Genomic DNA, 27,143 nt, shown 5'->3' with positions numbered 1-27,143 from the left:
TGTCAAGGTCTGCAGTGCACTCGAGCCACATCAATGGTGCTCGGATGATTATGTCTGCGGTGTAGATCAGCAATGCATGCTGGTCCAGAAAGCCCGTTTCGTTAATGACGTTTTTTGGGTTTCGCCCAATTAACGGTTTTTAGCTTGACTTGTCATTATAAATAGATCTTCATGTACCTCTATATTATATGCAGAAAGCGTGTGTATGACGGATACGACTAATAAAATCCCACTCTAGTACATCCATAGATTACCTATATAACACTTTGCTCGTGTGTTGCGATGTCCTAACATAATTAAACCAACTTGATAAATAAAATATAAACCATATAATAATTAGTGAAATAAAATAATGAAGCAATATAAAAAGTAAATTAATGAGAGCAGCTTATCATCTTCGCAAATAGAATCTCGACATATTAAACGAATTCAAGGAGTGTTCTTAGTCTATATATATATATATATATATATATATATATATATATATATATATATATATATATATATATATATATATATATATATATATATATATATATATATATATATATATATATATGTTGTTCCTGGTCGTTTCTCTTGTAGCCCAAATCGAAGTTGATATATACATCATTTGGGGAGGTTTTTCCACTGAATAATGACTGGTGCTACCGGAGACATGAAACCATAACAAGATATCAAATCAACAAAAGAAGCTCCAGAAATGTCTGAAAAAACGAAGGATTCAGCTAAAGAAAAGAAGCAAACAACTGACGTAGTTCCATATCACAAGCTTTTTGCCTTTGCTGACTCCACAGATTATGTACTAATGGTGGTGGGGACAATTACTGCGATCGGAGGTGGAATCAATATGCCTCTCCAGACATTGTTATTTGGGGAGCTAATTGACACATTTGGAGGCACTACAGATAAAAACGCCATTGTTCATGAAGTTTCTAAGGTAGATCGTATCTCAATGCTAATGTCCAGTTTCATATATTAAAACAACTTGGACCTTTATGTACTATATATCTAGTTTATCAAGTCATTACTTGCTATGACAAATTAACTGGTGCATTAGCTGTCTAACTCATAAATAATTTCCAGGTATCCCTCAAATATGTCTACTTGGCTTTGGGGTCAGGAGCTGCAGCATTTTTTCGTAAGCTTATAACATCACAACTGATTTTATTACATGGATCAAAACTATACTAGGGTTTTGAGCATCTAACCAAGAACCCACATATGTCACTCTGTAGAGGTGGTTTGCTGGATGGTTACTGGGGAGAGACAGGCTGCACGTATCAGAAGTATATACTTGAAAACATTGTTGAGACAAGATGTGGGATTTTTTGATCAAGAAAACAAGACTGGAGAAATTATTGAACGCATGTCTAGTGATACAGTTATTATTCAGGATGCTATGGGAGAAAAGGTACTAATGTAATAACTAATGTCTCAGTGTGATGCACATCAAAAGTAGTATAACTTGTTATATTCTGTGTTGTGTGTAACAAGAAGGATCATGCAATTTATATCTACTTTATGATCTGATATAACTTTAGAAGTTAACTTGTCTCACTTTTAGGTCGGAACTTTCATACAATTGGCTTCAACATTCTTCGGAGGATTTATGATTGCGTTTTCAAAGGGGTGGCTTCTTTCCATTGTGTTGTTATCTTCGATTCCTCTTCTTGTGATCTCAGCAGCCTTTATGATCGTTGTAATGGAAAAGCTAAAGTCTAAGGGCCAAACTGCTTATTCTCTTGGCGCAACTGTAGTCGAACAGACAATCAGCTCTATCAGAACCGTGAGAATTTGTTTATCTTAGCATATCCTACATTCATTTTTTTCTATTACAGAATTGTATATGAAGGTTTTTGTTATTAAGGTATTACACTTTGAAAAATTAATCTAACCAGTTATAGCGTTGTGCTTTCACTTTATCTTCTTGTTAGGACATTGTACTTTGAAAAATCTACCCAACTATACCAATGATATTGCTTTGTATTTGGATGACATTGCTATAATTCGATATATTTCTTGCACTACAATGGTGTAATACGATGAAATGAAAGTAGGATATGCTAAATTAAACATGTGTATGAAACTTTGTTGCTATTTCTTGTATGTAACCTTTTTATAAATTCTGATTTTGATATGATTTTTTATAACTACAGGTTGCATCATTCACAGGGGAGAAGCAAGCCATTGCCAAATATGATAAGTCTTTAAAGAAAGCTTACAAGGCTGGGGTGCAAGAGGGTCTGGTTGCTGGAATCGGTTCTGGTATATTTATGTTGTGTGTATTCTGTTGCTACTCTTTGGCCATATGGTATGGTGGCAGATTGATTATAGAAAAAGGATATACAGGTGGACAGGTTATAAACATCATGACTGTGATCTTCTTAAGCTCTTTGTAAGTGCTTTTTCAGGTTTTCGAAATAGTTCTCATGATCATAGACATAACTTTTCATTTAAGGACCTTATTTCATGCTTTACTAGTAAAGTAATGGAAGAAAATTTGTAAAGTAATCGGTTTTCGAAATAATATAGAATCCTACATTCATTTCGTCCCATTACCCGAATATAGCAAAGTTATCCAAATTCAAAAAAAAACTTTATTTGTTGTAATTGGGTAGATTTTTCAAAATACAATGAGTGGGAAGAATCACCATTAACCCTTTAGGTTAAATGCAAGAATTAGCAACATATTTTATATATTTGTTTATTTTAGTAACCTACTTTTCATCTTGTCAATTGCGACGTTGTGCATTGAAAACGCTAACCAAGTATAGCAATGTCTTCCAAACACAAAGCAATGCTTTAAGTTTTGGTAGATTTTTCAAATTACAATGCCCTAGTAAGAAAACGAATATATTGAAAGTGTATAGCTAGGTATACTTTTCATAGTACATTACATCCATCGGAAAAAATGGAAAATACAATGAGACTGAAAGTAGGATGTTGTAATAAACAAATAAACAAAAAATACACTGCTATTTCTTACATTTAGCCTATCTTTGGCATGACTTTTTTAGTAGTTTTCTTTTAATTTTTCCTCATAAAACTTCTTAATCAGTTCTTTAGGGCAGGCTTCACCATGCATGACTGCATTTGCCTCTGGAAGAGTTGCAGCTTTTAAACTATTTCAGGTGATAGATCGGAAGTCAGAAATTGATCCTTATGACACCAGTGGCAAGAAACTTGACGACATTCGTGGTGATATTGAGCTCCAAGATATTGTTTTTAGCTATCCATCCAGACCCAAGGAGCCTATTTTTAATGGGTTTTCTCTCACAATACCAAGTGGCACAACCACGGCTTTAGTGGGACAAAGTGGAAGTGGGAAATCGACAGTAATTAGCCTAATAGAGAGGTTTTATGACCCTCAAGGAGGCGAAGTTATTATTGATGCTATTAATATCAAAGAGTATAACGTAAGATGGCTAAGAGGAAAGATCAGTCTCGTGAGTCAAGAACCTGTTTTGTTTAGTTCAAGTATTAAAGAGAATATTGCTTATGGGAAAGATGGTGCTACAGTTAAAGAAATCAAAGCGGCTGCTAAACTTGCTAATGCTGCCAAATTTATTAAAAAATTCCCGAAGGTTGAATTTCATACACTACTTGAACAATGACTACACAAAATTAGCAACGAAAATAATCTACTTAGGAAAAAAAACAAAACTTTTAAAAAGTAGCGACAGATTAGCGCTGGATTTCAAACCTTAACTAATCTGTCGCACAGTTCCAACGTCAGCAATGGAATTGGATAAATGAATAAATGAAAAAAGTCGTTGAAGCATGCTATCTGTTAACAATAAACAGAACAAATACAAATAGGTAATGAAGTTTTTATTTCTCACTTCTCTTAAAAATTCTACTAAAATATCAAAAAAGTTATGAAATAGAATGCTATAAAAATCTCAAAATAAAATTATATTTAAAACATAGTTTTAGTTATTTTAGAATACAAATAATTAGTTTAATTAAAGTTTTGATTTTTTTTAAACAATGGTCTTATATGGAGGTCATAAAACAAAATTCAGATTGAAACTACATTATATCATCTAATTGCATTCAAGATTGGAAAATAAACATATTCCTCATAATAAAATTTTCACCCAAGAGAAAATAATCACATTCCTTGAAAAATGATCCATACCTTAGTTACGTAAATCATTTTGTATTGGTCAAATGCATACAGGGACTCGATACAATGGTGGGTGATCATGGAACTCATATGTCAGGTGGACAAAAGCAAAGAATAGCCATAGCTCGGGCAATCTTGAAAGACCCGAGGATTTTACTACTAGATGAAGCTACAAGTGCTCTTGATGCAAAATCCGAAAGGGTTGTTCAAGAAGCACTCAATAGAATCATGGTTAACCGAACTACTATCATTGTAGCCCATCGATTGAGCACTATACAAAATTCTGATGTAATCGCCATTATTCACAATGGGAAGATTGTTGAGAAAGGTCCTCTTATCTAACCTTGTTTTCATCATATTTTCTGGTTCCATGATTACATTTTTACAAAATCCATCACATGTGTATTATAGCATGACCCTTATTGATTTTAAAACTTAATACCATAAAGTTTTTAGTTTTATGCAACACATAGCAATGTGGTTTTATTAAGTTCCTTTTTGTGCATTGTACCCTTAATTTCTTTCTATTAAAAAATTGTAATTTTAAAAAATCTACCCAATTATAGCAATGTCATCCAAAAAATGGGTATAACCGGATATATTTTTTGATGTATAACGTTATGATAAAATAATAATAATAATAATAATAATAATTAAAAAAACTGAAAGTACACTGCTATAATGAGATAGATTTTCATAGCACGATGCTTCTACAAGAAAAACATTAAATTACAGCTTTTTAATATAATGAAAAGAAGCTACTATGCTATAATAGACAACCACATGAAAGTACGTTGTTATCTCTTGCATGTAGCCCAATGTGTGATATAGTTATGTATTTTCATTGATTGTTTATTATATCATCATACTTTCACTTCTTCCTATTACATCATTTTACTTGAAACCCTACCCAACTATAACAATGTCAACTAAATACAAAACAATTTTCAATGCTTCATCTGGATAGATTTTTCAAATTATAATATCCTCATAAAAAAACTGAAAGTTCAATTCTACTCTTTGCTTTCATTTCTTACGTTCACATCTTGTTTAATCAAGCAGGTTCACACTCTTTGCTTTTAAAAGATCCTGACGGTGCATACTCCCAACTTATACGATTGCAAGAACTCACCAAACAATCACAAAATCAAGACAAGGATGATCAAGAATTGCCCAAGATTACAATGGCCTCCGCGACACGTTCAAGCAGACACATTTCTATCTCAAGATCCATAGCTCATAAATCATCTAATCTTAGTAATAGTAATCATCACTCATTTAACATACCCTCTACTAATTTCAAGGAACCAATACACAATAATCAAACCGATTCTTCCCTGTTACGCTTGGCTTATCTGAACAAGCCTGAATTCCCACTGATCGTACTTGGTTCCATAGCCGCCCTAGTTAATGGAGCAACTTTACCTATTTTTGGTTATCTTCTTTCGAGTATTATAAAGACATTTTTTGAGCCCGCTCATAAACTTCGAAAGGATTCAGAGTTTTGGGCATTAATGCTTCTTGTTCTTGGTTTTGCAAGTTTAATAGCGACACCACTTAGAATGTATTTTTATGGTGTTGCTGGTTGTAAACTGATACGAAGAATCCGATTAAAATGTTTCAAAAAACTGGTTCAAATGGAGATAAGTTGGTTTGATAAGTTAGAAAATTCGAGCGGTTTGATTGGGGCAAAGTTGTCTTCAGATGTTGTATCAGTGCGAGGTTTGTTCGGGGATACACTTTCTTTACTTGTTCAGAACACTGCCACAGCTGGTTGCGGTTTAATAATCGCGTTTCTTGCAAATTGGCAGTTGGCTCTTATAGTCTTGTTATTGTTACCACTAATTGGCCTTAACGGGTATCTTCAATTAAAATTCATTACAGGATTCACTACTGATACGAAGGTGAGGTAGTTTTTTTTTTCATAAAAGCAACCTACTTTATTTGCACTATACAAATATACTTACTTTTTACTCAGAATAGCAACCTACTCATATGTTTTACTCATAATAACAATAGAGTCACATTATTTACAATACCAATGATACTTTATGTTTTACCAATACTAGTAGCAAACTTATATTTTCCTATGAATATTGGATATTGTACTTTTTTGTTACATATTTGCTTATATCAATAGAAGACTTTAAGTATGTTGCTATTACAGTTAAGTAATTATAATTACATTGCTATTATAGGTTACATATTGCTATTTTCATTAAAAAAAAATGTTAGTACATTCTAGTATGGTAAAGACATGTAACTATAAGACTATTACGGATAAAAATAAAGTGCATTGCTGATTATGGTAAAAAAGAGTAAACTTTGCTATTTCCTGCAATTTGCCCGAAAATAAACTAGGGTTTTGTTTCTTTTTTTACAAGTGCAATTTGTAAAAAGTTAAACCATTATTCATAATTAATTCATGTAGTAAGTCATTCCTTTTGCATTAAGTTGGTTAAAAACACATATCTGTGTTATTGGATTAACAAGATGTTTTCTTTTTTCCCATTAACTGTTATCCGGATTAATTATGCCTTAAAATGTTGGGAAAGTGATAACATATTTAGGGAAGTGGAGGGAAAAAATATAGGAGGTTGAGTTGGGTACAGTTTCCTTGAAATAAAAAGGACTAAATGCAAAAAAATAAATAAATAAAAATAAAAAAATAAAAAAATAACAACCTACTTGTATTTATTTATGTATTCTAGCATCACACAAAAACATCTATTAAGGAGTTATCTTTAAAATATCTACCCAATTATAGCATTCATTTTCAATCTTTTTCTTATTACAACATTACACTTTAAAAATCAACCCGATCATAGCAGTACTAATTGGTTTCTATTTGCATAACATTTATATAACTTGTTAAAAATTTCAAGGCGCAATGTATAATAGAAGAAATAAAAGTAGGATGCTATAACAAACAAATCAAAGGAACTATGTTGCTATTATTTTTCTATATAACATAATGAAAACTAGTAAAATGGAAATAACATATATATATATATATATATATATATATATATATATATATATATATATATATATATATATATATATATATATATATGACGTAAACTTGTATTGGTTTCAGAAACTATACGAGGATGCAAGTCAAGTTGCAAGTGATGCGGTTGGAAGCATTAGAACAGTTGCTGCTTTTTGTGCAGAAGAGAAGGTGATGAAAGTATATGAAAAGAAATGTGAAAAACCTCGAAAAGCAGGAATCCAACAAGGTTTAGTTAGTGGTGTTGGATTTGGCATGTCCATGTTATTGTTATATTTAGTATATGCAATCAGCTTTTATATCGGAGCTCGCTTTGTTGAAGCCGGAAAGACTACATTCCCTAAAGTATTCCAGGTAAACCGAGTTTACTTATTTTTCAAGCTTCCCATCTCTTTAAGGTGGTTGGTGATACTTAGGAATGGATTTTTCTGTGATTTATATATACACATTTTGTTAGTTAATTAGTAGTGATGTGGTACAAAAATTCTTTTACTATTTGAAGGTGTTTTTGGGGTTGAGTATGGCAGCAATGGGTGTTTCTCAATCAGGATCCTTTGTTCCAGATTCTGGAAAAGCCAAGACTGCTTCAGCTTCAGTTTTTGCTCTTCTAGACCAGAAATCAAAAATAGACTATACTGATGAGTCCGGAACTACATTAAAAAATGTGAAGGGGGGTATCAAGTTTAGTCATGTCACTTTTAGTTATCCTGCTAGACCCGACATTCAAATCTTCAAAGACCTCTGTTTAACCATTCGTTCAGGCCAGGTAGCCTCTTTATCATCCTAATAGATTTTGGTTAAGTCTTAGAGTCTTTGCAACTCTAGTGTTTCCCATTAACTTCTGAGTTTGCACTCAATTACTTTTCCCTTGAATTTCCCTGAGTGTACAGTGTGCACTAGCTAATTTAAACAATACTTAACACTTACAACCTGCTTCTTATTTTCTTATTAAGTGTTGTATGGATATGATTTTCTCTTACTGGATAACAGTAAATGACAACTTTTCCCCTTGCTAAAGAAACATTACCTAATTGTGTTTAACATTTGATTTTCAAGACTGTAGCTCTTGTTGGTGAAAGTGGAAGTGGAAAATCAACTATGGTTTCTTTGTTGCAAAGGTTCTATGATGTTGATTCAGGCCGAATAACTCTTGATGGAGTTGACATCAAAAAGCTAAAAGTGAGGTGGTTAAGACAACAGATGGGCCTAGTAAGTCAAGAGCCAGTCTTGTTTAATGACACCATCCGTGCAAATATTGCGTATGGGAAGGAAGGCAATGCCACAGAGGCAGAAATCATGGTAGCTGCAGAATTGGCAAATGCCCACAAATTCATTAGCAGTTTACACCAGGTGATCTGTTACTTTTAATTTCTTTGATACTCTACTACTTTTGCTAATACTATTAATTATTGTTACATAAGCAAAATATAAAAACGTTTCTAAGTGAATTTTCAGGGGTATGATACGAATGTGGGGGAAAGAGGTATACAACTGTCGGGAGGGCAAAAACAAAGAGTGGCTATAGCAAGAGCAATTGTAAAGGCTCCTAAAATATTGTTACTAGATGAAGCCACTAGTGCTCTAGATGCTGAATCTGAGAAAGTGGTACAAGGTGCACTTGATAGAGTTATTGTACACAGAACCACTGTGGTGGTGGCTCATAGGTTATCCACAATCCAAGGGGCAGATGTTATCGCAGTGGTGAAAAATGGAGTTATTGCAGAGAGAGGGACACATGAGAAACTCATTAATATCAAAGATGGTATATATGCATCTTTAGTTGCTTTTCATACAATCAGTGCTTCTACTTTGTAACCATATGTTTTTAACTATTATTGTGCTTTACCTCCCCTAGTTGGTGGGGAATACCATTTATTGTTATTATTATTTTTTTAGATTATTGTTTGCAGAAATACATACACGCCAACCAAAAATTACCACCAAGGTATGGTTATTAAGTGCAAGTACATCATTCTTGTTGTTAGCTTCATGTTACCTATAAAGTATGTACAGAGGTAAATCACCCATCAAAAAGACATTTTGCATGGACTTTTTTTGAACAGCTGAATTGTATTAACATCTAAGGAACATCCAATCTACGTCTATTAAAGTTTACAAATATATAGTTGGTAAAATTTAGCAATTTGGAGTGAATTAACCAACTTTACTTTAAATTGTGGTGAAAAAAATATATGGTATCACCAACTTCACATAACATTCTAAAATAAGTAATCATTATAAGATATTTCCAAAATGTTAGACATTTTATTTAAAGAATGCTCATTTCTTCATTTTGCCATGTTTGTGGTTCTCTAAAATGTAATTTACAATTTTTATGAGACATGTTTCTATTTATAACTCGATGAATTTAATATTTAATTAATTATTTGATAAAAAAATTTCATTCATAACATATTTTTATATAGGACTAATAAAAAAACAAGGTAAAACGATAATTACCATCACTCAGACACGAAACAACCAACAACTGATGCAAAAAAATGTTTATCATAAAAACAAAAGCAAAAAAGAATCAAACTGTGTGTTCATATATGTTGGTGCACAATGATTTCCATTGTTAAACAATCTTATTTGTTTTAATAACTAACAAACATAAACACAACTTTTATCTCACCATTGTCTAACATTTTTGTTATGTCAGTATAACATATTTTTAATAAAAAAAATGAACACAAAACCTTTATCTCTTTGTTGTGTAACATTTTTGTCATGCCTTCATTAAAAAAAAATGATGATTCAAAAGATCAATGTCCAAACATGAGATTTAAAACCACACCGGACTAGAACAAAGACTGATATCAATGTAATAAATACTGGAACTTTGTCTCACCCAATGTGCTCAAGGACAAGCAAAGAGAGATAAACAATAATTATATCACATTACATTACAACAAAGATTTGATAAAGTAATAATAAAATGGTAATAATATATAACATATATACTTATATATAACATGTATATAAACTTTTTCTCGAGTGCGAAGTCACCTACAACCCTTTAACAAATAAGGAGATGAACTTGAACTTGAATTTGTCACATGTCTTGTAGTCTCGGCTCCTTTGACTCCTTTCACCGGACTTACACATTCACTAAAATCCAACACACGTCTTTCTGTCTGCAAAGGTTCCAAAATATAAATTTATTTTAGTAATTTATAAACACAATAACATATTTAAATAAGTTATATATGAATACTTCATTTTGGTTATAATTTGAAAAAAGTCATTGTAATAAAAACGATGTGAGTCAATTCCATTCCTTTTCCGATTCCATCATACCAAACAGATTTGTTTCATTCCATTCCTTCCATTATTAAAAAAAAAAAAAAAAAAAAAAGATTGAAAACATACCAAGAGATTTGATGATTCTTGTTGAGTCTTCTCTGCATATCTTTTGTTTAGAATGGAATCAGGAGTTTCATCTCCTAACACCTCTTGAGCAGTTGCATATGCAGTAGCAGTATGCTCACTTAACTCTTTCATCAACCCAAGAGCATCATAGCTTCTTTCCCTTGGACTCACAAAGTAACCAATATCCTACAACATATTATCATTTTTTTTTTTAATAAACATTTTTATCCCCTTAATAAATAAACAGGGTTAGATGTGAAATTACCTCAATTGTTATGTCTGTATCAACTCTTGGCCCAGGTAGAAAAGAAAACCAAGGGGATTTCCATGCAGAAGGAGATTCAAAGCTTCTCTTCAATGGTGTTTCACTAAATCTACAAACAAAAACCAAAAAATATAACTCGGCCATTTACAAAAGACGTAAATGCCCTCCTCATCCTGATTAATATAGATTTTGAGCTTACATGTTAAAGTTTTCACCCCAAGTATCATTTGCTGAATTTTCAACACCCAACTGTGATTTTGAGCTTCTTTTTTCCAAAAATTTACAATTCGACCCCTTGGGTGTATCCGATTTGTTGGTAAATTTATCAGGAGAAAAAAACGACAAACTATCCAAATTCTGTTCTGTAAGAACCCCCGATGACTGAACCTGATATTTCAAAAAAACAATAATCTCATTACTGATTATTCCAATTAAAAGAATAAACAAATAAATAAATAAATCAAACTCACTTTCAATAAGGTCCCATCAACACCTTCTGGATTCAAATTCTCTTTATCTTCAACAAATGTTCCCAAATCTTGTTCCTTATCGTCATCAAAAACAACTTCTAACCTAGAAAAATCTCTAGCCAAATTACAAAAAGATTCCCTCTCCACTTTCTTTTCACATCGTTTTTCCGACAAAGGCGAACACAAATCCCGGTTTCGTTTCTTCAAAATCGACGGTGTGCCTGTAAAAGTCTTGGCGGCACTTTTCAGCACCGCCTCCGGACTGGCGGTTCGCGGCGAGTCCCATAATCTGTACGGACTAAAACAATTCATTGATGACATCATCAACTTCCTGATTCCCAATGGACTGTATTCGTGTTGCATATCTCCTCCACCATATTGTGCTAAATCACAGCTGAAAAACGGGATCTCTAAACTCGGAAATCGAGGTGGATCGTATGATAAAACTCCCGTTTCATTACTTTGTGATCCTGTGTTGTTAATATCTTCACAATTACGAGAATTTTTAGAATCATTTGTGTCGGAAATCACAGGGATTTCTTCTTCTTCTTCTTGTTCTTGTTTTTGTTCTTGTTTTTGTTCTTGTTGTTGTTCTTCGATTGGAGGAAATGATTGTGGTTGAATTGGCATGTATACAGACTGATAACATGAAGCTAACAACAAGTCTGAATAATATGATTGCGTGTTTATTAAATCAGTTTCATTCAAAACTTCGTTGCTATTCGGATTTTCAGATTCATCTGCTGACATCAGCATAACATCTGCCACGTCATCAGCACCGATATTTTCAATTGGATATGGTAACACAGCTTCATGGTTTTGATCAAGATCTATACAGTTGATGAATTCTGATTGGTCGGTTGAATCCAGTGAAGGAATTGAAATCGGAATCGGAATCTGAATCATTTCCCAATCATGTGAGAAAGATTGGTCCATGATTAAGGAATCACGGGTCAAACTTGAAGTTGGATAAGAGTCAAAGTCATTGGGTTGACTTGAATTTTCATGTGGTTGACTTTCGTTTTGAGGATACATAACAATTGACATTTGGCTGCATTCTGAGATGTCTTCAGTTTCTGTGATATCTTTTCGGATGCTTTCATCTCCACTGTGTTGTTGTTGTTGTTGTTGTTGTGCCCATGATGTGGAAGCAGATGATTGGTTGGTTCGGGTGACAGGTGGCAATCCTTGGGATGATTGTGGAAGCAAACCAGATGCTAAGTAGGAATCTAGTTTCTTTTTAACAGAACTGTTCCAATGATTCTTGATAGCATTATCCGATCTGAGAATCACATTAGGAATATAACTTATTACCAAAGTCTTGTTTCTTTTTCCCATTAAAATCCTAACCTTATATGAAATTACAAATTTGCCCTGGTTTATATCCAGGAAAAAGTATACCTTCCAGGCAAGTATTTTGTCAACTCAGCCCACTTATTCCCATAAACTTGATGAGCATGAATCAATGCAATTTCCTCTTCTTGACTCCATGCCTCCTTGTTTATGTTAGGATTCAGATGATTATGCCACCTAAATCATAATAAATAGGACATGATCACAAGAAAAATTGCAAATTTCTATTGTTTATGATTTTATATTAATGTGTAAATGGTTTTTCATAAAAAGAATATTATAAAAGTAAATCATACCTCTCACGACACTGCTTACCAATGCGTCCAGGTAGGTGTTGTGCAATGGTGGACCATTTTTTAGCTCCATATTGCTCTACTAAACGAACTATTACTTCATCTTCCTGAGTAAATTATATAAAAAAAAAATTAAAAGAATTAGTAGTCTTTTGGTATATATTAATATTATATATTATATTATATAACCAATGTTATGATTTATGACTAACCTCTTTTGACCATGGACCTTTAACAAGCTCAGGGTTTAAAACCTTCTGCCATCGATGCAAGCATTGAACATCAGTTCGATCCTTGAAACACTCAGCTGAACATGTCATAATGTTAGGGGTAAAAAGGAGATTTGTATGAGTTAAAGACTAGTTATGAACTTGTCATAAATTGAGGTGAAGCATTGAAAAATAGAACACATGAAGAAAAAGTACCTATTTTTTTCCAGTTCTTGCCATTGAATTGCTGAACAGCTTTACAGAGAATTTCATCCTAGAAGTGAAGAAACATTTCATCAAGTTCAAGAATCCATCAGAGATAATGTATGGAAAGAAAACGGATATATAGAAGAAGCAGAATCAAAGAAACATGTGACCATTTATGATTTATTAGGGTTCAAATTACCATTTGGGAGAAAAACAAGATTAGCAAAAAGGGAAAGACTATTAAGCTAAATTAAACTTCAAATGGATCGATATAACCCTAACTACATGCATAATCATATTACAGAATTTAATCATTATATAAACCATAGGGTTCAAATTACCTCTTCAGCAGACCATTGCCCCTTTGTTGAACGTCTTGTAGGGCCACTAGTTCTCCTACAAAAAGTAGCATACTTTTATCAGTTATACAAGGCTTTAAGGTGATGCTTTCAATCAAATCATATTATGACATTGATACATATATGTAATAATAAGGAATTCCTAGCTTAGTGTACACATTAAGAGTAATAAATATTTGATAGTTTCACATTCAGCATACCCATTTAGAGATCGCATTTTTTGAAGTGGTTTGTTGAGGCCATCAGAAGAAGAACCCATCAAATCGCTTTCCATTGCAGATCTCCTTATTACATGCTTGCTTGTAAATCTCTATGTATTGTTCCCCCAAAAGCATTATCAGGACTTAGTAATTGGGAGGAGAATCTACCTGCATAATAAAGTGTAGTAGAGAAAACAAGTAGAACCCTAATCAGCATTTGAGAAGCATAAGATCACACAAAGAGAAAGGAAAGAAAAGTGAAACGGAAACTAAAGTGGAGGCTATTGTGTAAAAGAAGAAACACTAATTCAGAAACAACAGAGTCCACAAACAAGCCTTATAACCAGATTACTGTTAACCCGATTACTGATAAACTTAATTTTCCTGCACATAGATCCGAATCCGATTAATTTCAGTCATCTACAAATAACTAACAATAAGAGAAGCAGTTTGAAATATTAAAAGGAAGAAAAACCTAATAATCATCAAAAGAAAAACCCACGATTACGAACGACGCCCGGTAAATAAAACACTCTGAGCTCGGTATGTCGATTCGATAGTGTAAATAGAGAAAATTTCATATTGAATCAAGCAATTTGATACTTCAATCTCTAAAAGATCATATTTTGAAGAGGTAAACGAGATTCAAAAACGGAAAAGGAATTAATAACTTACAACCCCGTTTGAAGATCCAAGCACGAAATCAGAATGAGAAAATAACACAATTACTGATAGATCTGCGATCAGACACACGCCGGCAGGGATGAGAGTGTTTCTTCGTAGAGAGAGAAGGGGAGGAGAGAGAATAAACGGTCTACTAGAAATTCAAAAAACTAGAGAGGGCAAAGAAACAGTTCAAAATATCATGTGTTAAAGGTCGAGCATTTTCGAAGTGTTCGATTTTAGCAACGTATCTAAAGACTTTGTTTTTATTTGGATAAAGTATAGGTATTTCTTTTTTAAAAGTTAAATAGTAGTTGATGATTATTTTATTTTTAAGTTTATGATTTATGATTAATGTAATTGATAAATGTTTGTTTGTTTGATAAAACAAAACTTAATGACAAGAACTCATATTTCGTTGTTAAATTAAAGATATTTTTGTATCAAATGATATAGATTTTGAATTACTTGATATAAAATTTTGCAGAAATCCGTTCCAAAAATTTTTTACTTGATATAAAAACTATAAACCTATTCATTATATATTTATGATATACTATGATAAAAGTTTTTTCAACAAAAAAAAAAAAAAAAAAAAAAAAAAAAAAAAAAAAAAGAGGCTAAATTACAAATTTCGATCATATAATATAGTCAAATTTGTGGTTATGTTAATTCTTACTCTTAATCTCTTAAGTTTTGGTGTAATTTACTTGTTTATTTATTTATTATTATTATGTCCATTTATTTATTTTTTTAATTTACAAAACTTTTAATTTTTTAATATTTTATTCGAATATATTATTTTATTTATATTTTTTTGTGTTTTATTTTCTACATTTTTTTTACGTAACCATCATAATGGAAATGATTTACATACATGTTTTGTTTGAATACGATTAGATATAGAGGCCAAGATATATAAATATATTTTTATTTGAAGTTTATGTTATTGTTATTTATTCAAAAAAAAAAGTTAAAATGAACATTTAGTTCATTTATTTATGAAAATTACATAGATATAGTATAGTAGTTGAATTCAGTTTATGATTTATATTATAAAAGTCAATTGAAGGCAAAAATATGACATGATCAAGATATATATTGATGTTTGGAGGATCAATAAAATTATAGTTTTGTTAAATGGCAGATTGCAAAGAATGAATGATAATATATGTTTTATGTTGAAAGTAAACTATGATAAGTTGTGGTTAAATCATTTGGCTAACAAAATGTTTAATAAGAAGTTACTAACAAGGAGGTCTTGAGTTCTATCACAAATAATATATTAACCCGTCGTTTTAAAAAAATAAAATAAAGTAAAGTAAACTAGGTTTTATATTTTATTTATGATAATTGAATATTAGATTATCTTGTAATAGCAAAGTATTTGAATTAGAGGTGTTGAGTTTGTGGTTTGTGGTTTTTAAATTAAAAATCTCTCTTTCTAAGTTTGTGGTTCTTAGATTAAAAATCCCTCTCTTTCTCTCCCTCTCAAGATCTCGGTCCCTCATGATTTGAATTTTCATTCTGAAATATCATCAGTGAATTGTTGGAAGTTTTGGAAGGATCCTTAAAAGAAGGATTAACTTTAGTATGAGATTAATCATTAATCTCAGTTATTATATTGATTGATATACTTACGGTATCTAGGATAGATATGTTGGCCTAATTGTTGGACTTTACAAAGACTATAAGACGAAATGGTCCTGCCTTCAAATTGTCTTGACTGGTTAATCCTTACTTGATACTCATGAAAGTATATATGGAATTAATGAAGGATCTAATTATTAGCTACTAAATTACCATAGTTGTTGATCAATTATAGTATTATAGGTTAATACGTGTTGGTGCACATGCTCGCCAGTTGGATCACTAATAGTTTTTCAAGTAACTGTTCATGCGAGTTATCTCTTTATACTATGTGTTACAATATATATCATTTGTATGATAAGATGTAGTGGTACTGTAGTATGTTGATTAGGAAAATAGGTTAGTAAAGTCTTTTGCATGTTGATTATTTGATTGATTGGTTGTATGATATGCCAACATGTTATGGGTTAGACGTGCAATAGAGTCGTTAACCATTGGGATAAGTAGACATGCACTAAAGTTACTAGTTGTGACTTGTAACACTTGGATAATTTGTAAGTTTCATATGTAATCCCTCCAACATTAAAAGTATTGCATTTTGGTCCTTGAGCTAGTACGCAGGGCGTACAGGGTGGTACACTTAGCGTACTAGCCCGAATTTAGATCGCGACCTTGGACCATGTAAGTTGGGCGTACGTGGAGTAAGCACGACGTACGCATGGATTAATGAAACCCTAATTTTAGGGTGTTGCACCCAATTTAAACCTTGTGATAGCCTTACTAGGTCATGTTTAGACAGCCTCCATCCCCTCTTGTCCGGAAAATCGAGCCCTAAGTGAGATCTTGAGAGTTTAAACCTTAAAGTGTGATTTTTGGGTGCTTGTGAAGGAGAAGAAGAAGTGAACCACTTGGAGTTGTGCTCGGAGCTTTAAGTTCTGAGATTTTTTCTTCATTTGCTTCCCTTGTGAGGTAAAAATATTCAATCTTGCTAATCCATGTTGTTAGATATAGTTTGGTGCCATTTTTGTACTTTTGAGTCCATGGTCGGGTTTTTGAGCCTCTTGATTCACTCCATAAGTGATTGATGGTAGATTTAGGGTCCTTTAGGTCCCTTTGTCCATAAAAATGCAAGTGTTATGGCATTTTTGGTCTCATGCATGTGTTAAGTCATTTATTAAGCTCTTTTGAGCTCTAAAAACCTCATTAAGTCATGCATGCACGTAAAGTTGGCAACTTTAGCTGATAAACCACCTTAAGGAAGTCATATCTAAGTGTTGGAGTGAAGTATTAACTGTTTAAGAGCTAAATGAGGAAGTTGGTTAAGAGGCTGGAGTACGTTGCGCATACAAGCCCTTGAGAGAGTATGCTTAGCGTACAAGCTGAGTACACCCTGCGTACTCAGCAGTGGGCTTTTGACTTGTAGGATATAATTGGGACTCTAGATGATTAAGGCCTTGTTGGGCCATCTGAATATTATTTTGGGCTACAAATATTTTATTGGATCTTGGTTGAAAGCCCATAAGGGGTTTGGGCCCAATTTGGAAAATTGTGCCATATTTGGGCCTTGGGTTATTATTTTGGAATTTGGGCTTTTTGGACATTGAATTGGGCTTTAGCCTTGAGCCAAGTCAGGGAAAGGGTAAAAAGGACTTTTACCTTAGTTCGGACTCTTAGTGTAAGTCGGGATCCAAATATTAGTTGGATGTTATTTTGTGATAGCGCGGGGATTTTAGCGGGCCAGAAGCCAAATATTGTTCTGTGAGATTTCAGCGGTGCGATGTGAGTTTCCTCACCATGTTTAGTGGGTCTAAGGCACCAATGTTGGACCATGATTAGTTATGCTAGGATACTAGATGTTTGTGTGACTCGTGTATGTGTATATGCTTATATGATTTGTATGTTGGGCGAGGCCCGTTATGTGAGTTTGGGCAGGGGTCGTTATACTCATTGGGCGGGGCCCGATATGCAAGTTTGGGCAGGGCCTATTATACTCAGTGGGTAGGGCCCGTTATGTGAGTGTGAGCGGGGACCGATACACTCATTGGGCGGGGCCCATTATGTGTTTGTTTGTGTATGGGATGTGGTATTTTAGAGAACTCGCTAAGATTTGTTCTTATGGTTTTCAGTTTATATTTCAGGTACTTCAGGATCAAAAGGGAAGGGCCCAGAGTGTTTGCAGAGCAAACACCACCCTTTTTCATATTTTGAGATTTACTCTGATATGTTTTGATGGAGTGACATTCTGTGATCTTTTGGGGTTGTATGACAATGTTTGGATTAATGCTTTATTAAATCAAAAATGAAATTTGTGGGATCTTATTTTTGGGACGTTACAAGTTGGTATCAGAGCCTTGGTTTGAGGGTTTCATACATACTCTTGGGTGTGTTTGAACTCAAACTGAGGATTTGGTAAAGTTTTTCAAAAAGAAATGTATTTTTAAGAAAAGAGTTTCTAAGACAAGAAAGGATGTGGTTCATGCAATAGACCGAGCTCAAGTAAGTTTTCCCAAAATACTCATACATGTTATCTGATATGATTTGATATGTGAATTTGTGAACCGCATGTTAGTTAAGACTAAGGATCTGCTCAATATTTGCATGATAGAATGCTAGGAGATATGCCTTTGTATGCCTATTGTATGAGCTTGTAGACTTACATGCTAGTACTGATCAATCAGTGATAGGGTGGCTTGATTAGGTGATCCTTGGTTCTGATTACTTGATGCTCGAATGATGCTTGCTTTGTGCTTTTTAGGAGTTCTCACTAGCTTCAACTAACTAGTAAACAAATATGCTAAGTTACATATTATGCAAAACTAAATAATTTTAGAAGGTTAGGTTTTAACTGTATTGCGCAGCTCTTGTTTGAGTCCAATCGTTGTAGTGTGAGACCTATCATTCGAAGAATTATCTGGTTTCGGTGATATGTAATTGTATTCGTGAGCTAGTTAGAGGAAGTTAGCGATAGTTCCTTCTGCAGCTGATGGTAGAGAGTGGTGTGGAGTTTTCCCTAGGAAAACCTAAGATGAGATCTAGTGCTGGAACCTTATCTTGATGAGGGTTAATTGTATGGATATAAGGTGACTTTGCGGATTCAAGGAAATCCTTGAGGAAAGTATGGATATATGTGGAAGGTAGTATGGGCCCGTACTACTAGAAGCTGAGGATTCGTACTCGAGTCAAGGAGAGTTGCGATGAAACCAGGAAGCTTGTAGAGTTTGTGATCCCTCGATATATTTTGATGCTTATTATGATAGTTTATATGATCTACATTAAGTATGGTGACTCTGCGTTGCATTCTTGAGTAGACTCCTGTGATCTTTGGTATGGTAAAGTATGGCATTCTGGAGATTTTGGATGAACGGTTGAGCGTGTTTTGTTTTGAGATGGTGGCCTTGGTGGGAGTGTGTTCCTTAACTTTCAGGGAGTTTCGAGCAAGTGGAGCTCCGGAGTATTACGGGGAGAAGGACTCGATAGCGAGAACGAGTGATAGTCATGGGTTGTTGACTTTGCATCAATGAGTTTAGGTTCCGTATTGGGGCGGCGTGCGTCAGGTTCTGATGGAAGAGGCGCACAAGTCTAGGTTCCCCATCCATCCCGGGGCAACGAAGATGTATAGGGATCTTCATCCTGATTATTTAAAGGACCTTAAGTCCTCTCTCCAGCCTCCCTTACCACCCTTTTGTCCAGAAGAAAACCCTAAACGAGCTAACCTTCCATTTTGAGTGTGTACAAGGCTAAATAGTGTGTGTTTAGTGAATTTCTTGGAGAAAATTGAAGGTTTAGGAGCTTGGAACGAGAAGGAGCTTATAGATCCGACATCTACTCAGTTGAAGTAACCTTTTGAAGGTAAAAAGTCGTTACCTAGATCATTTTCTTGTTAGATCTCTCCATTCAAGAGTTTAAGGCCTTTTTATCCCACTTTGGATCCATTTTTGGAAGTTAAGCATGATTTGAAATTTGTAACTTCAGATTCGGACTCCTCTAGGCCCCCATAGTCATAAAGTTATCGACTTTATCTAGTCTTGGACTTTCTACATGCCCTAAACCTCTTCCTAATACTAGTTTTGGGTGTTTTAGCCTCTTGAGGTCTTGTATGCATGTAAAGTTAGCAACTTTACGTGGTAACTACACCCTAGGAGGCTTGATCTATAGTTTGGATCATCGGTTTCTCTTAAAAGCGTCTGAATGAGAAAAGGGCTGAAGGAACTCGACGAGTTGGATAGGGTTTACCCGCCTTCTGCAACTGAGTGAGCTCGTGAGTGGGTGAGATGACTCGACGAGTTGATTAGGGTTTTCCCGATCTTCTGGACACGGAAGAAATCGACGAGTTACTTAGGTAACTCGGCGAGTTGACTCAGGTTTTTGGTTTCTGAGTTCGGAAGGAACTCGACGAGTCAGTAGATGAACTCGACGAGTTGGGTCAACATGGACTGTTGACCTTGACCGTTGACTTTGACTTTGACCAAGGGTTGAACAAGTCTTACTTATGAGGGTATTTTGTTAATTTAGGATTCTAATGGAATCATTCATATGGTGATTACAGGCAGTTGAGTTTGGAGCTGAGAGTTGGGGTTTGATCTTCTTGATTCAGCACTACTTGTGAGGTGAGTTTTCCTCACTATACTAACAGGGCCGCAGGCACCAATGTCGACCCTTTTTGGATTGTTATCATGGTTATCGCATGATGATATGCTTAGTGATCTGTTGGATTTGTATCCTGGTATATAGGATGATGCTATGTTTAGTGACATATTAGGTCGGTATCCTGGTATATAGGATGATGCTATGATTAGTAATTTGTTAGATCGGTTTGACTGTTTTTACATGCTAGCATTTGTTATCTATGTGTTGATTGTATGCTTGGGGGTGGGTTGAGGGGGTCCTACCTTGTGTTGTATGCCAACGTACCCCGGGCGGCATGGATAGACTGAAGGCCCGATGGGGCGTATCAGTCAGGACGAAGGCCAGGAGAATAGTCCAGACAGGCTGAAGGCCCAGTAGGGTGGACCATACATGCTGGAGGTTCTGAGAGTGGGCCAAATAGACTGAAGGCTCGGTGAGGGCGGTCCAGTCATACTGCAAACTCTATAAGCATGTTGTTTGTTATGATATGGTTATGGTTTGTATGTCATTGGTATTTTAGGGGCACTGACTAAGCTTCGAGCTTACAGTTTTGGATTTTGTTTCAGGTATTTCGGATGATCGCGGGAAGGTGAATGCTTAATCGTGCACCTCCTCACATTTTATGATTTTGAATTTTATAGATGTTACAAATAAACCATGGGCCGGTAGTGGTGCCTTCGACCCATTAAACACGGTGAGGAAACTCACGTCAAACTGCTGAATCTCTCAGATAAAATCTCAGTCTGCTGATCCGGAAAATCCTCGCGCTACTATCATCAATAATATCCAATTAATAATTGGATCTCGACCCAAAATCAATAATCTAGATTACTTATCCAACATCCAGGCTAAAAGACCATTTTAATCTTTTCTTACTTGGCCCAAAACCAAGACCCAATCCATTTACTCAAAAGTCCCAAATTCCTAAATGGCATCCCAAAGCCCATTATGGCCCAACTTCCTAATTGGGCCTAAAATCATCATGGACCTAATAGAAGGCCCATAGTCCATCCATAGCCCAAAGTCAGAAGTCTAATGACCTAAACTCTAAAAGCCTAAAATAATCCTGAGTCCAAAAGGCCCAAACAAAGAAAATCCACTTCACCGAGTATGCTCGACATACTCTTCATACGCGCGACGTACGAGTGTTGACTTGAAAACAACAGTTGACCTAGTACGCACAAATTACACACCACATAGCGGCCAAAGCCCCATTTGTCCAATTTTGTCTTAACCACTCAAGTTCTTAACGTCCAAACCTCAAATCTACTTCATTCAAGGTATTAATGCATAAAGTTGGCAACTCTATCACCTTGCAAGTCTTAATGTGACCCAAAACCCAATTTTATCCATTAAGACCCATAATAAGGACTCTAACTCATGCATGGACCAATATGATTAATCAAGATGGCACCTTTTTACACAAGGAACATTGGAGGGGTTAAGATCTAGCATCCTAGCTCATGGAGTGACTCAAACTCCTAAAGAGAACCCAAAAGACAATAATAAGCTAAAAAACAAGCCCTAATCTCAATCTAACACAAAGAGGTTCCACGATAAGAAATTTATACCTTTTGGAGCAAGCAGACTTGATGAAGATTTTGGATCTACAACCTTAAGTCCAACTAAAGCTTAGTCACGAAGAACCACCTTTTTCAATGCACACAAAAAAACACAAAATTACTTCCAAATCTCAAGAACATACTATGGGAGGCTAGGGTTTCGATCTTAGGGTATCGGGTAGTGGAGGCTGATCAATAGAGGGTCCAAGGGTGTTATAAGTTGCTTAAATATGGTACAAACCCTAAAAATTAGGTTTTGCCTCTACATTACGTACACTATGCGTAATCCCACGTACGTAGGTGAACCCGCGATCCTAAGATGAGATAGTACGCTAAGAGTACGCCCCGCGTACTAGCTAGGGACCAAAATGATAGAAATTTTGCATTAAGGGTTAAAAGGGAAACATACAAAATCTCGAATGTTACATGTTACGAAATAATGAGCCACGCAACTATCAAGAAGCCATGGCTAACCCAAAGGCTGCAAAATAGAAAGAGGCTACGGAGAGCGGGATTCAATCCATAAACGATAACCATGTATAGAATTTGGTTGATCCTACGCCTGACCTTAAGATCGTTGGGTGTAAATGGGTATTCAAGAAGAAGTCTAAAAGGAATGAGAATGTACACACATTCAAAGCCCGAATGGTCAATGGCATATTACTCATAGGAAACAACATTCCAACATTGCAAAGTGTAAAAATTTGGCCTGAGAAATGTTTCACTATGAAGGGCATAAGAGATGTAGTGTATATACTTGATATTAAGATTGGTAGAGATATATCTCAACAATTAATTAGACTAAGCCAAAGTACATACTTAGATAAGATCTTGAAGAATGACTTAATGACTTTTAGTGTGAGTTATATTATGATATAAACCGATTTAAATAGATTCCAAGTAGTAGGAGCGTTGTAGTCTTCAAAGAATGACTTAATGACTGTTAGTGTGAATTATAGTATGATATAAACCAATTTAAATGGATTCCAAATATGGAGGTATGTGAGAAAGCTAATGATTTTAAGTGATATATGAGAAATCATAACTAGTTTGGTGGGTGTTGTCGTGATAATAAAGTAGGAAATGAGGATGATAAAATGATTGCTAGAAGTTTTAACAAAAGACTAAAATACGGAATCCAACATCGGAAACCAGACTCGACTCCGGAGTATGATGTTATTGAGATTTGAGAAAGTGTTTATTTTGCAAAAATACAAAGAAAAAATTGCAATAAAGTACTTATATATTGACCTCATAATCGATTTAGTCTTCATATCTTTTTTTTTTCAATTAGGTCTCAAAAACTGGTAATCGTATTCAAGTTAACCCTTTTACCCGGTCAACAAGTCATCCAACTTTCAAAAATTACATTTTTTGCCCAGATTTCAAAATTTATTACAAATTTGATCCAAAATTTACACAGTTGGTCTAGATTTTAAATTTTATTACAAATTTGATCCAAAATTTACCTTTTGGCCCACATTTTAGAATTTTGTTATGAATTCATTCTAACTTTAGTTTTTTTGTACAACTTTTTTCTCAAAATTTTATTTCGAATATGTTTTTCTTTATAAAATCATATTTATACAAAAAAAACATATTTTCACATAAAAATCTTATATTTTCTATATAAAAACTTTTTTGTACACAAAATACCTATTTATAAAAATAAGTATTTATTAAGTACATAAATATATACAAATCTGTTTATATAAAAAAATGTATACATACATGTATTTTACAAAAAAAAATGTATACAAGCACTTATTTTATTATAAATACATTTGTATGCAAACACACATGTTTATAAAAAAAAATGTATACAAACACCTATTTTATAGTAAACATATACATTTCTTTGGTAAAAAAACATATTTATATGCACCCAAACAAGTGTTTGTATACATTGTTTTTTTGTAAACACACACACACACACACACACACACACACACACATATATATATATATATATATATATATATATATGGGTAAATGTAATTGTAACCTAACCATCTTTCTAGTTATGGTTTAAATGGTCCCTATTGTTTTTTTTTCGCATTTGAGAGGAACGAAGACTTAAAAAATAATTTTTAAAGTCATTTTGTTCAAAGTGGAAGGGGTGAGCCGGTTAACACTATTCTAGTCACCATATTAGGTACACATGCCATCAAAATTAATCCACCTAAGATGCCATGTAACCTTCTCGTTTAATGAGCTTGCCCTACAAAACATATTTTATAAAAACCCTCCAGCTGTTTTCTTCCCCTTTTTGTCGTACTGTTTGTCTGCAGAATCACGTTGTCATGGCGGTTTACATGAAGATTGATCTTCACTTTGCTAGGTTTTTGACGAGGTACCCCGAAATTAGTTATACGGATGGAGCGGAACAAAGGTTCGAAGATGTTGATTTTGCGGAATGGACAGGAACGAGTTTGTTAACTTCCTGCTAAGATTTGCAAATGAAATGTGTGTAAATGTTTATTTTTGCATGCCTGGAAAAGACTTTCCTGATGGATTGAGGATCTTAGCTACTAAAATAGACTACCAGGACTCCATCGAAGTTGGGTATGCTGTTGGTTGTGTCGTGGATGTATACATGGATCATCTAGGTGTAAATGTGCAACAATGGATTATTGATGAGCAACTTGATGAGAGCGTTGTGGATGACAATTATTATGAGGGATTTGTACAGAATGGCCCAGATGATCTGCAAGGTAATGTACATGATGACCTTGAACACGTATATTGCAATCCAATGAATAAGACCGTTAACGATGAATTTTTGAGCAAGCTATGCCCAAAAGTGCAGTCAACCCCAAACAGTCCACCTCATGATGATCCATATCTTCAAATGGAAGAAAATGAGGTAAATGTTGAAGAGGTTACTACATACAATGAAAATGCACATTGGAAGAAACAAAAACTTGTATTAGGAATGCGATTTCATAGTCCAAAACAGTTAAAGCTTATGTTATGTAATTATGTTGTTGCTAATGGGTATCAGTTGTGCTACCAAAAAAATGACAGTAAAAGACTTTTAGTTAAATGTTGTTATGGGCAGTGTAAGTTTAGGCTATGGGCTTCATGTATGAGTGAAGAAAACTCTTTCCATATTAAGTCCCTTGTAGATGAGCATAATTGTGCTAGAAATTTCAAACTTGGATTAATTGTTAGCTATGCTTGGATTGGTGGCCATTTTACAACTGAGTTCTTACAAAAATAGAAAATGAGTGTTAGGATGCTTAGGGAAGAGGTGAAACAGACTTTTGGTATTGATGTAAGTATGGGCCAGTGTAGGAGATCAAAAAAGCATGCTATTGAGATAATTGAAGTGATGAGTGTGAAATGCACTAATTTTAATCCTACTAACTTAAACATAAAGACAAACACACGAAAGACAGTGTACCTATCGATTAGCAGTTTAGTTCAGGTAAGTAGGGTATCGAACACAGGGAACGGTAAACAATTAAAATAAATGCTAATATTATGTGAATAAAACAAGTAATAAAAAGGGGTTTTCTCTAGTTTTACAAGACTAGAAACTTAAATACTTAACTAACACTCAAACTAAGCAACTAACAGCTAAGCAAATAAAAATAAACTAAATTCAATAATATAGGAGAATTCTGTTTAGGTTCGAATCATTTATTCCTATGGTTGATTTTATGACATGTGCAATGGATTAATTAGCATTGGCTACCGATTAGTATGATTAGGTTCACGTTCGCTATTACTAATCCTTAGAAAACATATCAATTCAAGCAGTGGCCAGTTGATTAAACTAATAGATTTCCTAGTTTATTGATTCGGGCTAAGTAAGACTTGTGGTAAGCTAATCAAATATGCTAATTCAATTAACTCCTTGCTGTTGGTTCGTCATACAAGCTCATACATTAACTTACCTATTTTCTATTTAATCCTAGTTTCACGTTCGCTATTCCTAGGCATATAACAATGTTCTCACATAAATCATATGAGATTAGCAATTAAGAGATGTTCTTGCAACGTAATTACTAGTTAATTAACAGAAAATACTTGTAATTAACACATAAGGTTCGTTAACAAGCTTAACAAAACAAAATCACCAATTTAAATTAATCCAACCACAAAATCAAACCGTAGTCACAAAATCATATATCCTAAACATAAGTAATGAGTTTTTAGCTCATATCTACAACAAATAACAAACTAAAAACACAATCTAATGATTGAAACATGTTTCATGCAAAAGATTAAGATAAAATTAATGTGTTATTGCCTTTGATCTTCTTCTAAATTGATATCTAAGTTCAAATCTCGAAAACTACAGCTTATAAGAACCCTTCTGGCCTCTAAAAATCGTCCTAAACTTCCCCCATTCGTTAGGGTTCAAATGAGAAGCGTTTTATATATAAATTCTGAAAACAGGGGCGACTCGGCGAGTCCAGTGACCGAATCGGCGAGCCATCACTTAACATCCCATGTACGCCAAGTCAGCGTCGAGAATCGCGAACTTTCTGATCAACTCGTCGAGTTGAGGCCCAACTTGTCGAGTCTGTTTGGAATAAACATTTTCTCCAAACACGAACGTCGTCCGAAATTATGTCTAGTTTTTAGAACATTTTGAATCTCGTCAATCGGAGTTACGTTTCATGAGATATGACCAAAACACTGTCGAGGGATCAATCTGTCCAATAACATCCTTCTTTCTTCAAAATCCAAGATCCAAGCTTCCAATTGCTAAAATCCGACGATGCAATGCGAGTGACTCAACCTTGCTTAATACCAAATCTCGACCCATTTCTTCTTTTAGACGGATGACTTCCATTTTTTGCTCTGTAATTTCTGCT

At 34.2% G+C, this 27,143-nt stretch overlaps 2 protein-coding genes across 2 annotated transcripts; one reads left to right on the top strand and one right to left on the bottom strand.

Annotated features, from left to right (window-relative positions):
- Positions 1–609: 609 nt before the first annotated feature.
- On the top strand, positions 610–9,066 carry LOC145000193 (ABC transporter B family member 11-like). The gene is made up of 12 exons (XM_078959383.1): positions 610–940; positions 1,087–1,141; positions 1,239–1,414; positions 1,568–1,789; positions 2,160–2,398; positions 3,062–3,587; positions 4,187–4,460; positions 5,195–6,036; positions 7,233–7,499; positions 7,648–7,911; positions 8,202–8,495; positions 8,601–9,066. The coding sequence occupies exons 1-12, from the start codon at positions 704–706 to the stop codon at positions 8,958–8,960; spliced, it is 3,756 nt and encodes a 1,251-aa protein (XP_078815509.1). The 5' UTR covers positions 610–703; the 3' UTR covers positions 8,961–9,066.
- A 956-nt stretch (positions 9,067–10,022) lies between these two features.
- Positions 10,023–14,769, bottom strand: LOC145001034 (transcription factor MYB3R-4-like). Its single transcript, XM_078960354.1, has 12 exons — positions 14,549–14,769; positions 13,874–14,041; positions 13,656–13,710; positions 13,324–13,381; positions 13,111–13,205; positions 12,902–13,005; positions 12,654–12,782; positions 11,253–12,534; positions 10,982–11,169; positions 10,783–10,891; positions 10,518–10,703; positions 10,023–10,282 (listed from the first exon to the last, which is right to left on the bottom strand). The coding sequence occupies exons 2-12, from the start codon at positions 13,945–13,947 to the stop codon at positions 10,151–10,153; spliced, it is 2,412 nt and encodes an 803-aa protein (XP_078816480.1). The 5' UTR covers positions 13,948–14,041; positions 14,549–14,769; the 3' UTR covers positions 10,023–10,150.
- Positions 14,770–27,143: the final 12,374 nt, after the last annotated feature.

This window comes from Lactuca saligna, chromosome 6 (genome assembly GCF_052625555.1).
Source record: "Lactuca saligna cultivar CGN05327 chromosome 6, ASM5262555v1, whole genome shotgun sequence".
Taxonomy (NCBI): Eukaryota; Viridiplantae; Streptophyta; class Magnoliopsida; order Asterales; family Asteraceae; genus Lactuca; species Lactuca saligna.
Note: the sequence above shows the minus strand (reverse complement) of the source record. Positions and strands in the feature narration are given on the sequence as shown.

What these genes read in the sequence shown, in the direction of transcription:
- LOC145000193 (XM_078959383.1), top strand. Translation starts at nt 704, where the DNA reads ATGTCTGAAAAAACGAAGGATTCAGCTAAAGAAAAGAAGCAAACAACT. An exon ending in AGGAGCTGCAGCATTTTTTC is followed by an intron (nt 1,142 to 1,238) that starts GTAAGCTTATAA and finishes GTCACTCTGTAG; the next exon opens with AGGTGGTTTGCTGGATGGTT. An exon ending in GATTCACTACTGATACGAAG is followed by an intron (nt 6,037 to 7,232) that starts GTGAGGTAGTTT and finishes TATTGGTTTCAG; the next exon opens with AAACTATACGAGGATGCAAG.
- LOC145001034 (XM_078960354.1), bottom strand. Translation starts at nt 13,947, where the DNA reads ATGGAAAGCGATTTGATGGGTTCTTCTTCTGATGGCCTCAACAAACCA. An exon ending in ACAAAATACTTGCCTGGAAG is followed by an intron (nt 12,535 to 12,653) that starts GTATACTTTTTC and finishes TGTGATTCTCAG; the next exon opens with ATCGGATAATGCTATCAAGA. An exon ending in ATACAGACATAACAATTGAG is followed by an intron (nt 10,704 to 10,782) that starts GTAATTTCACAT and finishes AATATGTTGTAG; the next exon opens with GATATTGGTTACTTTGTGAG.